Source organism: Fimicolochytrium jonesii (assembly GCF_025526975.1).
Source record: "Fimicolochytrium jonesii strain JEL569 chromosome Unknown EV422scaffold_35, whole genome shotgun sequence".
Classification (NCBI taxonomy): domain Eukaryota; kingdom Fungi; phylum Chytridiomycota; class Chytridiomycetes; order Spizellomycetales; family Powellomycetaceae; genus Fimicolochytrium; species Fimicolochytrium jonesii.
In genome coordinates, this window is record NW_026515702.1 from 19,745 (window position 1) to 31,295 (window position 11,551).

At 51.3% G+C, this 11,551-nt stretch overlaps 5 protein-coding genes across 5 annotated transcripts; 2 read left to right on the forward strand and 3 right to left on the reverse strand.

Annotated features, from left to right (window-relative positions):
- Positions 1 to 76: 76 nt before the first annotated feature.
- On the forward strand, positions 77 to 1,740 carry EV422DRAFT_581291 (DMT family organic anion transporter). The gene is made up of 6 exons (XM_053073369.1): positions 77 to 220; positions 304 to 371; positions 446 to 669; positions 733 to 999; positions 1,098 to 1,241; positions 1,312 to 1,740. Exons 1-6 carry the CDS (start codon positions 171 to 173, stop codon positions 1,582 to 1,584), a joined length of 1,026 nt encoding a protein of 341 aa, XP_052921535.1. The 5' UTR covers positions 77 to 170; the 3' UTR covers positions 1,585 to 1,740.
- Positions 1,741 to 1,813: 73 nt separating this feature from the next.
- EV422DRAFT_279048 (uncharacterized protein) lies at positions 1,814 to 3,423 on the reverse strand. Its single transcript, XM_053065941.1, has 4 exons — positions 2,982 to 3,423; positions 2,811 to 2,908; positions 2,034 to 2,743; positions 1,814 to 1,974 (listed from the first exon to the last, which is right to left on the reverse strand). Exons 1-4 carry the CDS (start codon positions 3,256 to 3,258, stop codon positions 1,962 to 1,964), a joined length of 1,098 nt encoding a protein of 365 aa, XP_052921536.1. The 5' UTR covers positions 3,259 to 3,423; the 3' UTR covers positions 1,814 to 1,961.
- Positions 3,424 to 4,021: 598 nt separating this feature from the next.
- EV422DRAFT_509620 (S-adenosyl-L-methionine-dependent methyltransferase) lies at positions 4,022 to 5,221 on the reverse strand (the record flags this gene model as incomplete). Its single annotated transcript, XM_053068863.1, has 4 exons — positions 4,022 to 4,318; positions 4,386 to 4,673; positions 4,743 to 4,910; positions 4,970 to 5,221. The coding sequence occupies 4 exons, from the start codon at positions 5,219 to 5,221 to the stop codon at positions 4,022 to 4,024; spliced, it is 1,005 nt and encodes a 334-aa protein (XP_052921537.1).
- A 310-nt stretch (positions 5,222 to 5,531) lies between these two features.
- On the forward strand, positions 5,532 to 7,409 carry EV422DRAFT_279122 (uncharacterized protein). The gene is made up of 3 exons (XM_053065942.1): positions 5,532 to 5,800; positions 5,872 to 6,800; positions 6,865 to 7,409. The coding sequence occupies exons 1-3, from the start codon at positions 5,692 to 5,694 to the stop codon at positions 7,225 to 7,227; spliced, it is 1,401 nt and encodes a 466-aa protein (XP_052921538.1). The 5' UTR covers positions 5,532 to 5,691; the 3' UTR covers positions 7,228 to 7,409.
- A 1,497-nt stretch (positions 7,410 to 8,906) lies between these two features.
- Positions 8,907 to 11,117, reverse strand: EV422DRAFT_544778 (peptidase S8/S53 domain-containing protein). The gene is made up of 3 exons (XM_053071420.1): positions 10,842 to 11,117; positions 10,141 to 10,769; positions 8,907 to 10,072 (listed from the first exon to the last, which is right to left on the reverse strand). Exons 1-3 carry the CDS (start codon positions 11,056 to 11,058, stop codon positions 9,092 to 9,094), a joined length of 1,827 nt encoding a protein of 608 aa, XP_052921539.1. The 5' UTR covers positions 11,059 to 11,117; the 3' UTR covers positions 8,907 to 9,091.
- Between the last annotated feature and the right edge of the window lie 434 nt (positions 11,118 to 11,551).

An 11,551-nucleotide genomic window follows, 5' to 3' on the forward strand; every position in this document is an offset into this window, starting at 1 on the left:
AGGCGAGTCGCGCTTACGTAACACGTGTTTTTCGGGTCCCCGCCGGGTACACGTCGACCTCTCTCATCCCAGTGGACTGCCTTACAGACATTAGTGAACCAAAACTCTCGCCGCCTCTCAACAACTTTCGAAGCCATCGCTCCACTCTCGAGACATTCATTGGCCGCATCATGGTCGTAGCTAATCAGTTGGACCGCCATGGTCCCGCGGTATACATCTGGTACGCTTTGTCCCTCATAGGGCGGTGGGTCCTGCCGCTATGCATGCAAGGCTCACGTGGGGTCGATTTTGCCTCGTTAACAGCACCTGGATTTCTTTCTCAACCTGCGTGATCCTATTCAACAAGTACATTTTTACATCTCTGGATTTCAGTGAGTTGACAGCCCTGTTCGATTCTCTTTGAACGACGGCACTCATGTCATCAGTACTGACCTGGATTTGATAGAGTTTCCTATTTTCCTTACTTTCTGGCATCTAGTGTTTGCCAGTATTGCCACAAGATGTCTTCGCAAATGGACACATCTATTAGACGATGTAGACGAAATCCAAATGACCCCTTCCCTCTATTGTCGAGGGATCGTCCCCATCGCAGTAGTATTCTGTGCCGCTCTCGTTACCTCAAATTACGCGTATCTCTACATCTCGGTTGCTTTCATTCAAATGCTCAAGGTTGGTACCCGTGTACAAAAAGTTAGCCTCCTGGCGGGCTTCTTTCTAAAACGAGTTTTGCAGTCACTCACGCCGGTGATGGTTTTGGCTCTCGACTGGTCCATGAATGGCAACACAGTCGATAGGAAAACCTTACTCTATGTGTTTATCATCATGGCTGGAACCGTCATCGCTTCCTATGGCGAGTTGGAATTTGTCCTTTTGGGTGTCATACTACAACTCACGGCGGTCGCCGCCGAAGCATTGCGGTTGTTGTTAGTGGAAAAATTGCTCAATACCGCTATGAAAAAGAAAATGAATCCGCTGTCCAGCTTGTATTACTTTGCTCCGGTAAGCTGAATGCAAGGTCTACGAAGAGATGTACCGCACCCCCCCAATAGCGAGTACCGACTCTCACCAATCATTTCGTTTCGTTCTACCGCAAACAGATATGCGCTCTACTGAACGGCATCGCATGTTATTTCTATGAAGGGTCTTCATTGACGATGGTAGCAATCCACAATGTTGGACTGCATATATTGTTTCTCAACGGACTTGCGGCATTTGGGCTCAACGTGGCGGTCGTATTTTTGGTAAGCAACACGGAACACCGCTTTAAGCCGTTCGTCACTTGGCCCTGTTTTTCTGAATGTTCCTCAACAGATTGGCAACGCTTCGGCTCTTATCCTTTGCGTATCGGGGGTTGTGAAGGACGTCATCATCGTCCTCTTATCCACCTTTCTGTGGAGCAAAACTTTAACAGCGATTGAGATTTCCGGATACTCCTTCGCCCTCCTGGGCGTTCTCCTGTTCAAGTCCAGGACTATGGCGCCTGAGAGGACAGTGCGCGAGTGGGGCCAAAAAGCGAAGGAGATGCTTGCAAGTTGGCGAGGACTGGAAATGGAGGAAAAACATTTGATGGACGTTAGGGTTTAGGACCGGTTCAACTGCCAGAGGATGGGAATTCATGTATGAAGAGTTGATACCCATGAGTACATTGTGTAGGTTCGACCTCATCGCGCAAATAAACACCTATAAATGAAATTACCATGAAAACTAGACGTGGTGGCATTTATTTGTAACAGCACGGTGATTTGCGAGCAAGTTCATATATTAAGGTTCAATTTCAATTCAAAGGCCTGTTGTGAGAGCGCCATAAAGTCCGGTTTGGCATCGCAAATGTATATAGACTATATGCCAATGCACCCCAATAAAAGGATGTCCTCTTGACAAGCGCCGACTCGTTTGCCGAGGCATGGAGGAGAAAGTGGATATTCGCCCGATATACGGTTTTCTGGTCTTGCTGACAACGGTCAAATGTGTAGTCTGCTTCGATTTCAATTTGAGTATGACAGAGAGGGCTGAACGAAACCGACATTACGTACCCCTTGGGTGGAGCAAAAGTCAACCAGGGTTGGTGGGGCAGGGAAATACCACCATTTACACAGCCAAATGTATTTTGCAGCAGGAAGACCGGTTGAAAGCCATATCCCTGGTCCGTGACCTGCAGAGCATCTTCTGGATAAATTCCCGCGACTCGCCAACCAGCGAACATCTTCGGCAGGCGAAGGGGACCGTAGATCCGATGTGCATTCCACTCCAATTTGTCGTGGCAGCATGGGAATCCGACGAATGCGAACCCGCCTGGCACGACCACAGTCAGCATCCTGGCCATCGTTTGTAAATCCCCAATAGGATTGAGAATGTCCCCATATCGGCCTAAACCATCGTGTTCTAGAGACGAATAGGTGAAGACGAAATCGTATTTCGGGATGGTTTCCTTCAATATTCCGGAGACGAATTCTTTCGGTGTAAAAGTGTCGATATTGGGATGATCCGTTTTGATTTCGCCGAACTCCAGCGTGCTGATGTGGCGGGCTCCATACTCAAGCAGGAGTGCTTCAAGCCACGGGTTCTCGGACCCGATCACTAGACCTCGTTTCCCTCGAATCAAATGGCTTTGTGCGTCCATTGCTGCGTACACGTGTTCCATAACATAGTTGAACTTTGGTTTTCTTTCCCTAACTTCTCGCCTGTACTCATCGATCATTTGTTCGGTCCATTCCGATACGAGTGCGGATCCGCCCAAATACGCCTACGATGTGATTGTTGGTGAATTGCCCAAATTGGTAAGGACAGAGTCCGTCAAGGAAAAGGCCAACCTGGTCGAAGAAAAACTCAGACTCTGGTATCCTCCTATCAAGGGTGAATTGGTTGCGAAGAACAGCGGGGATCTCCTTTGGCGCGGGCCCGTAACGTGCTGGGGTCGACAGGAGTTACATATTTAGCTCTTCCTAGCAGTGAATGGGTGCGGATAATGAATCTCAACTCACCTGCATCTGGTCTCAGCCAGGCCTCTAGAAGCGGAAATTCCGGATGAAGTAAAGGCTGCAGACTTTTGGCAGATTCATGGAGATTCGCAGGCAGCCACTGACATTCCCGGTTTTCAGACGTAATGCTGTCGCTGGGAGGGTGTGTTGTTGAGATCCACTGCGGCATTGACTGATGAAACGAACCAGCAAACGCCTTGAACATGAAGAAAGTCGCCGCTACAGACACGAATAGGGGCAGGCTGGCGCGCAAGGAAGGAGCGGATACGTAGGCACGCATGATGGCTCTCCGATTCAGTTGGAGGCAGGATATGCGACGAGGGGGGGTGGGGTGGAACCTGCCTGCCTTTTATGCTCGGGAAAGTATGCGGTCTTGCCGAGGAACGCGTGTCACGTAATCAAATTACGGGTCTTACGCATTAGTTTGCGGATGCAACCCGACCCTTTCTGACCGGGCCTTCACCGTTCTGAAGACTGAATCTATTTTAAAAAAAGTCCTCACGGGGGCGCCAATCAGCCTTCGTTCTCGTCATTCGTCAAGTCTTCATCGCCACATCACAGTTGAAGACGGTCTTCTCTATACTGCACAGTATATCTACATCTGAGCTTGCAAAATGGCCGCCGCGAAGGCAACCCTTACAACTGAAGAAATATGTATGCTTACGGACAGAGTTAACATCTACGCCTTCAGCTCAGATCGACAGGATCAAGCTGTGCAGACCTGAGCTCAGCGCAGGATGTAACCGCTTTCCAAGGGCGATGGCAGCAACTCCCACCGCGGGGAGGAAATCCGACCATATGCAAACCGGGCGTACAGTACGCACCAGTTCGGCACTCTACGGCTTATCTTAGCCATTGCAGCCTCGCACGATCTCAAGTTCAATGGGGACCCTTGCATCTCGCTGTAGCAGGGGAACAGATATACTATTGTGAAGAGAAAGAGTCTCTAAGAGACTCTAAAGACAAGAAGATCACCGCGCTACAAAGCCACACTAGGAAGTACACTTGGGGAATGGGGAATAGCCCCCGACGAGACCGCAACATTACAAGGAATCATTCTGAATACCAATTAAGTCCATCATACCATCAATGCCACCGCCCTGAGTTATAAATGCTTCGTCCTCCTCTGACGGTAAAAGCCGGTGAGGAATAGGAACGAAGAGTGAATAGCCTAGTTGCCGGAGAGACTTGATATAGTCGAGGGGATCTTTGTTGTTTCGCCGTAAAAGTATGACGTTGATCTCTGTGGCGATGACTGTCGGGGGCATTTCGCGGAACATTTCAGAACCTCCCTCGATGAGATCCGGTTCATGCCCTTCCACGTCTATCTTCAGAAACCCCTGCACGTTTGAAGGAGAGGCAAGGTCAGGGCAGCCAAAGCGCAATTCAACCGGGTGCTATACATACGATTTGCCGCCGATTGAACTTTTCCTTCCACATGGTATCCATAGTCGTCACTTCAATCCGTTCTTTATTGTCGCAGACTGTGCTCACAGTCATTCCCCCCATGTTTCCCGTTCCATGTTCGGGAGATGTTTCCATGCAAAACGACCCAGTGTCGACCTTTGCACCGAAAGCATACTTGTATACCATGAGATTCGTAAGCTCATTTAGCTCGCCGGAGCAAAGGAGCTTTTCACGGGTAGTCTTCGTAGGTTCGAATGCGTGAACTTCGAAGCCTAATTTTGCGAACACCTAAACCGAATGAGATAAGTTCAGTGGAAGTCCACTTCGACGATTTTCCTTTCGACGGTGTCGTTTTACCAAGGCATGCACGCCAACATTGGCCCCAGCATCCACATACAGCCCTTTCCGATCCCAGAGGCCAGCAGTCTTGACGGCATCTAAGTAAGCCCGTTGTAGTTTATCCTCATAAAGTCGGTTTTCGTTCCAAACTATATCTCCGATGATATCGTTTTCGTAAACCATAATCTATAGGAGAGGGCTAAGGACGAATCCATCGACTACATCACAGAACACTGCGATAATACCTTTACTCGCAATTCTCGGCCGAGACTAGAGTCCACTTCTTTAGCCTTGATCGGCATACTTAAGCGACTCCATACACAGCTATCCTCCGCGTTTTCTTTCGGACGGGCATAGACGCCGAAGCGTTGCAGCGCGTTCGTCATCGTCGAGGCCCCTGATCCATAATGAAACATTATGTATGCCACTAGTATAGCACCAAGGAGGAGAACTGCAACCACGTTGGCCTTTCGGCGCGGGAGCGACACGAAAGTCATGATAGTGTTCGTTTGAAATGGGATGGTAGTGATATCGACAAAAATATGTCTACGGCAAACACCTCGCAGAGTATTTATAAAGGGTAAATGGTTAGGCCGGCATCTCGCAGAGCACTCATGAAGAAAATTTCGGGCCATCTCCCACACAGGACCCAGGCATTACTTTGCTCGGCGTGGGCCTACTGTGTAGTTGGCCCGATCGGGACGCACGCAGAGGGGGCGGGCAACATTCCATTCTCGCCCCCTCCCGCGTTGACGCGTAATGCCCATCCTCCCAAACAATAGCAACGCGTTTTTGAAGAGGGGAAACCACGCGTTTTGTCCTCTTCCATTTGGTCAAACGAACCTTGCTTGGAAAATATCTTCACGTTGCCGCCGCCTAGGTGGAGCGCAGCCCAAATACCGGTCGGCCAGGAAGTTGCTTGCCCGTCGTCGTCTTCCCTCCGCTGACCCAACCAAGGCACCATACGATGCGTGTGAAGAGCCGTATCTCTGCGAGTCAGCTTCGCCTTGCCTTTTGTGCACTTGCTGGCTCGCTGATGTCTTTCGTGCTCCTGGCCACATATTCACCGTATATTGGTAAGGCATCTTTGCGTGTGTTCGTGACAAGACCAATCAATCCTCACTGCTGCGACATCGCTCCACAATAGTGCGGAACTCCACAGTGGGCACCGTTTTCACCAGCAGTGGAACAGCCACCTCGGGGTCGATATTCTCCGGAGCTCGAGTGCGCAACTTTCGTGATACGCGCCCCGTCCGATTGCTAGGCCCGGCCAGCCACAAGGACTTGGAAACGGTTCTCGCCAGCGGAGCGCCAGTAAATTGTCGTCTTTGGGCAGTAGTAACTACCATCTTTACTCCGTCAGAGGCGGTAAAGCGAACAGCAGGCCTACTTCCCGGATGGTGCATGGTGGTCGTAGCCGATCGTAAAGGCCCGAAAGGCTATGCTATCGATGAAGCTCCCGCCAACATCTTCTACCTTACCACCGCATATCAGGAAAAGTGGGCCGCTTTGTCTCCTTTTGTCGACTCGCTTCCTTGGAACCATTTCGGGCGAAAGAATGTTGGATACTTGTGGGCAATCACGCATGGCGCGCAGCAGGTGTGGGATTTCGACGATGACAATGAGCTTGTAGGAGACGGCATCGTCTTTCCGAACGACAGTACACGAATTTTCAGCTTGCCCAATTTCGCAGCGGAAGCGCTCAATCCCTACCCGATTATGGGTGCCCCAACCGCCTGGCCTCGCGGATTCCCTTTGGAGCAAATAAAGAACGGTTCGACAATCCCCACGAGTGACGAAGGCTTATTGGGAAGCTGGGACGCACAGAAAATAGGAGTAATTCAATCGCTTGCCAACCACGATCCCGATGTGGATGCCATCTACCGACTCACAAGACCATTGCCTTTGTACTTTGAGAGGCCATCGCCAAATGAAATTCTGCTCATTCCCCGCAATACTTTGACTCCGTATAACGCTCAAGCTACCCTCCATCTTCACTCAGCGTTATGGGCGCTTCTACTGCCTATCACAGTTCATGGCCGTGTTTCTGATATTTGGCGTGGCTACGCGATGCAGGTGAGTACTTCCCGGATCTTCCATTTCCTGGATCGCAGAGTACTAATTCTTGATGAGTCTCCAGCGTCTTTTATGGGATGCGGGACTTCACGTGGCCTTCTCAGGTCCCTGGGTAAGGCAAGAACGTAATCCTCACTCATGGCTTGCAGACCTACAGGCCGAGACGGATCTCTTCGCCAAAAGTGGGAAACTCGTCGAATTTCTCCAATCATGGAAGGGTACGGGAGAAACCCTTCCGGAAAGGATTGAACAGCTTTTCATTGAGCTCTACGAACGCTCTTACATTGAACTTGATGATGTTCATTTGGCGCAACGATGGGTTGCCGAGCTAGCCTTCGCCGGCTACATTTTTCCACCGATCGTGCGGAAACTGACCCTAGCTGTTCGTACTTTTGGCGGTGACATTGGAAGGCTCAATGATGGGTAAGCTTTTGGCCCTGAATTCCCCAGTTCTCTTGCTATGGGTTTATTAATTGTGAAGCGTTAGGCTGCTTCCGACAATGGAGATGTTTGTCGATAGGGCTGCGATCGAGGTGAAATTAGTCTTTGACGATGAAAATGAACGAGATCACAACGTCGGCGACTGCCTTTCCGCCAGCTACTCTATTGGATACGAAGGCCTTCCCGCAAATCATGAAATGATGTTCACGGGCAAGGCATGGGGAGGCGTACGCAATCCGGGCTACGATCGGCAACAATGGGCAACCTTCCATTTGGATCGGTTTACGGATAGTGATTATATTGGAGTGATAGACTCGGACGGCAGTCTTTTCTCCTTCCTGCACCCGGAATCAGGAGTCTTCGACGCTGATGGACGAGTCATTTGTAAATCCACCGCAAAACGAACTGGTTTGTGGCCGGGTGATGCGGGTGCCCTCCATATGGACGAGGAAGCCCTCGGAGATTTTATGTATCCGAACCGAATGCCAATCTGGTACCGGCGAGAAACATTTCAGAATGCGCGAAACTATATTGCTACCATCTGGAACATGACCTTTGACCAAGCTTTCGCTGAGATCGCAACGAAACGGTATTCGCAGTTTAATATAATGACGAATTATGCGCTTAAGTACGAGAGCCGCTATTACAAGCTTGTGAAGGGGGATGACCCTGTCGGAGCCGTGAGTATCGGGTGTAACGGAGGATTTTGCACAACGAAGGATATTCAAGTAGGCTGCTGCCGGACATTCGGGGTGGCCTGTACGGACGCTATCACGAATGACCACGAACATATGTTGCGCTGGTTTGAGACTGAGGATGAACCACCGGTGGCATTCCTCAATAATCATGGAATCGTGGATACATATTACGAGCAAGTGCACGAATATATTCGAGCACTTCCTAATGAAACAGTGGGCCACATGAGAGATCACTGCATGGAACACCTGGCAGGCCGTTCGACTCGGAAATGCGAAACCTAGCCTCGTGCAAGAGGTCAGTCGCAACAGCTGAAAGTAATGAGAGCATTACTATCGCTAATCGTCTCGAAAAATGAATCTAGAAGCCCTATGCGAATCGTATACAAGGACAAGCGTGACAATCATGGGTGCAAACCGTATACGAAGGGAACGCAACGATAATCTCATTGCTGGCTTGAACCCTGGCTGGATAATCTCATTACTGGTTATGAGCCAGTATTCTACCAGGGAATCAACCAGTAATGAGATTGAAACCTGGCTTGAAAGATTATTTCCAAGGCTGGCCATCCCAAAGGAACATCAAACACAAAGCAATGTGTTTCTATGTATTATCAATACACAAATGTAATGCTTTCAGGGAGTAATGTTCCCAATCGTAAACATCTTGACACCTACGCATTTGAACTTCTCCGGTCATGCTTGAGGCTGTGGTGGCATCGAGTTCGCCACAACATGTGCACAGTCAGTGCCAATGGCGCTCACGGGGTTAACGAAAAAGAGTCAGTACAGTATGCTTCTGGATATCGCGCATCCGGGCTGTGCCAGAGCACCTTACCAGTCCTTGAGCGCCACAATACCATGGCACATGTTGTTAGCACCAGCTTAACACCGGCGTATCTCGCCGGGTCAAGATACGCCGGATCAGTCAACACCGCACACCGGCAACGACGGAACCTTATCTCAAAGGCAGAAAACATATAGTCTTAACAGAATGTGGCAGGAGGAGTTTGTCCATACATCTAATGCGCATGTTTAAAGAGAACCTACTGATCGTCTAGTGGTATTGTGTTCTCCCCATATGGAATTGGGGAAGAAGAGGGTGAGGTTGATTGTTACATGTTCTGGTCTATCCATCTATCATCCGACTGACCCTTACACGCCCAACACCTTCCTAATAGCAGGGAAGTTGGGGGTTCCCCAGCCAGTGACAGCATCCCAGCCCTTGCCGGCGGGGAACCCATCCGTGTTACAGCCGAGGGATGTACCATTGGTAACGTCGTTGAACGCCTTGTGTCCCGACTTGTACAGCCAGGGGTTCAAGAAACCCAAAGGCTTCTTGCCAGCCGCAAGTAAAGCGTCATTGACCAGCGCAAAGATGGCAGCAGCCGCGGGGGTAGCAGCACTGGTACCGTCCAAGCGGACAACCGTGCCGTTCCAGACGGTGAGGTAGCTCTGACCTTGAGCGGCGATGTCGGGGTAGGCGCGGCCGTGCTTGTTGTACAGACCCTTGTACTTGGACTTGAGGGCCTTAACATAAGGGGAGACTGCGTTCTTCTGGTACTCAGGGCGATTGAAGTAGTTGCTGAAACCTCCCCCGGAGCTGAATCCGTTCCTCTCGTCGTAGGCAACGACCTCGGGGGCAAAGTTCTTCGTGGCTCCGACGGAGGTCCCATAGGGGCAGGAGCTGGGGAACTCGGGCAAGAAGGTCTTCCTGCGTGTGCCGTCGTTCGAAATGCAGGTGTCGTCACCGCCGACTCCGGAGTCGCCGCTAGCAAAGAACATGGAGACACCGCGGGCGCCGAGCTGGGCGAAGGTATTACAGACCCTCTTGGCGTACGAGAGTGGAACGGTCTGTTCATCGTCGTCGTAGGAGGTGGAGATCACCTGGGGAAGATCCTTCTGGGCGAGCACGTACTGCAACCAGTCGAGGTAGGGCTCATTGGTGTTGGTGGGAGTGTTGGTGTCGTTCTTCCATGGTGGAGAACCACCGACGTTGTAGGCGGTGAGAGGGACGGGGTATGTGATGCCGAGGATCGTCTCCGAGTCAAGGTTTCCCTCAAGGTCCGCGCCGGCGTCCAATGCCTCAGGGCCTTCCTGGCCTTGGTGGTCAGTTCCGTTTTTGATGATCACCGTCTAGGAGGAGAGAAGAGAGGGTCAGTTTTGCGTGCTCTGCAACATTGGCACTATGTTTTGGGTCCTACCTTAAATGTGTCTGCTGCCCGGACCGCTTCGGGACGGGATATCTGAAGGAACCGGCGAGTGTCGCTACGGTTGTTGGATTCACCAAGGTAGTTGACCAAGGCAACCTTGCTAACGCCAGGCACCTGGGGTTTGTAGTTGAGGGTCCCGTAGAGGGTACGGAGACACAACGAGGTAACCAGGGTGGCATTGCAGTTCTGAACAACGGCATCCCGACCAGGAAGGAGACCGACACTCTGAATATGGGCGTGTTCTTTTGTGAAAGTTTCCACGACCTTCACGGGCTTTCTGCGGGTAGCGGGGCGGAAGAAGGAGTTGGTGGGGGAGATCATGTCGATGTGGTCGACGAGGTGTTGAGGGAGGGACCAGCTCGGCGTACGGACGACGACGGTGCCATCTTCGTGCATGTAGATGTGGTACTCGGTCTGGAGCATGCGCTCGGCGGTGGTGACGGGCAGCTCAACGCTGATCCAGTCCTTCGCGTGGGAGTAGCCGAGCTTATCGGCGGAGATGTCGTGGGAAGCCAACCAGTCGTGGACGTCCTTCGACGCGCCGGTCGAGGGCTGAACAAGCTGATGGACTTCCGTTTGAGTCAAGTGCTGGCCATAGCGCGGATGTTCCGGGTCGGAGACTGGATGACAAGAGAAATCGTCAGCCTTCAAAAACAAACACCTGATTCTGCGAGAATCTAAGCCGAACATACCCTCGTACAAGTGACGCTCAAGCTCATCAAAGTTGCTCTGCTTCAACGCAATGTCGAACTTCAAAACAAGGTCGGAGGGTGCACGAGTAACCTGAGTCCACTTGGCAGGCACGGGGTGGGTCTCCTTCACCGTGTAAGACTGGGCATGGGAGACCGGAGAGGCCGAGACCGAGGCTGCCGTGAGCACCGCGAGCGCGATTGATCCTGTGAAGCGCATGGTGGAACTGGGGAGGATTCGGTGATGAGCATGAAGAGCAAAACTGGGGCAACAACGACATCGCTTGGCTTATATACCTCGGAGAACGTAGACCTATTAAAGCTTCACAGACACTCGCTCAGATAATCAGATCGGGAACTTCCATCCGCTTATTGCGGATTGCGAACACTGCGATCATGATCCATGCAGGGTGCGTATGTACCACCCACAACACCGGACACCTCGCGGTCAGTACGGTTGCGGCTTTCGGTAAGCACAAAAATGCCTTGCCGCAACGTCTCATTCAAGTTCATCCAACGTATTCCGTTGCGGATCGAGCTGCAAGTCTCAGCTGCCAATCGATGAGACCGGCGAGGTCGGGCAAAGAACGGTAGTGTCGCCCATCACCTTTAGCCCAACGCCTGAACACAGTGCACGGCGTATGCTGTTCGCCCGGGCGTTCCCGATCTTCCTATCGATGTTCTCGAGTTTTTGCGCACATATTAGACATGAC

Coding starts and splice junctions, on each gene's coding strand:
- EV422DRAFT_279048 (XM_053065941.1), bottom strand. CDS start 3,258: ATGCGTGCCTACGTATCCGCTCCTTCCTTGCGCGCCAGCCTGCCCCTA. Junction 2,909..2,981: donor CTGGCTGAGACCAGATGCAG/GTGAGTTGAGAT, acceptor TGTCGACCCCAG/CACGTTACGGGCCCGCGCCA. Junction 2,744..2,810: donor CTGAGTTTTTCTTCGACCAG/GTTGGCCTTTTC, acceptor ATCACATCGTAG/GCGTATTTGGGCGGATCCGC.
- EV422DRAFT_544778 (XM_053071420.1), bottom strand. CDS start 11,058: ATGCGCTTCACAGGATCAATCGCGCTCGCGGTGCTCACGGCAGCCTCG. Junction 10,770..10,841: donor TGAGCGTCACTTGTACGAGG/GTATGTTCGGCT, acceptor CTTGTCATCCAG/TCTCCGACCCGGAACATCCG. Junction 10,073..10,140: donor GGGCAGCAGACACATTTAAG/GTAGGACCCAAA, acceptor CTCTCCTCCTAG/ACGGTGATCATCAAAAACGG.
- EV422DRAFT_279122 (XM_053065942.1), top strand. CDS start 5,692: ATGCGTGTGAAGAGCCGTATCTCTGCGAGTCAGCTTCGCCTTGCCTTT. Junction 5,801..5,871: donor CACATATTCACCGTATATTG/GTAAGGCATCTT, acceptor GCTCCACAATAG/TGCGGAACTCCACAGTGGGC. Junction 6,801..6,864: donor GGCGTGGCTACGCGATGCAG/GTGAGTACTTCC, acceptor ATGAGTCTCCAG/CGTCTTTTATGGGATGCGGG.
- EV422DRAFT_581291 (XM_053073369.1), top strand. CDS start 171: ATGGTCGTAGCTAATCAGTTGGACCGCCATGGTCCCGCGGTATACATC. Junction 670..732: donor CTTTCATTCAAATGCTCAAG/GTTGGTACCCGT, acceptor CGAGTTTTGCAG/TCACTCACGCCGGTGATGGT. Junction 1,000..1,097: donor GCTTGTATTACTTTGCTCCG/GTAAGCTGAATG, acceptor TACCGCAAACAG/ATATGCGCTCTACTGAACGG.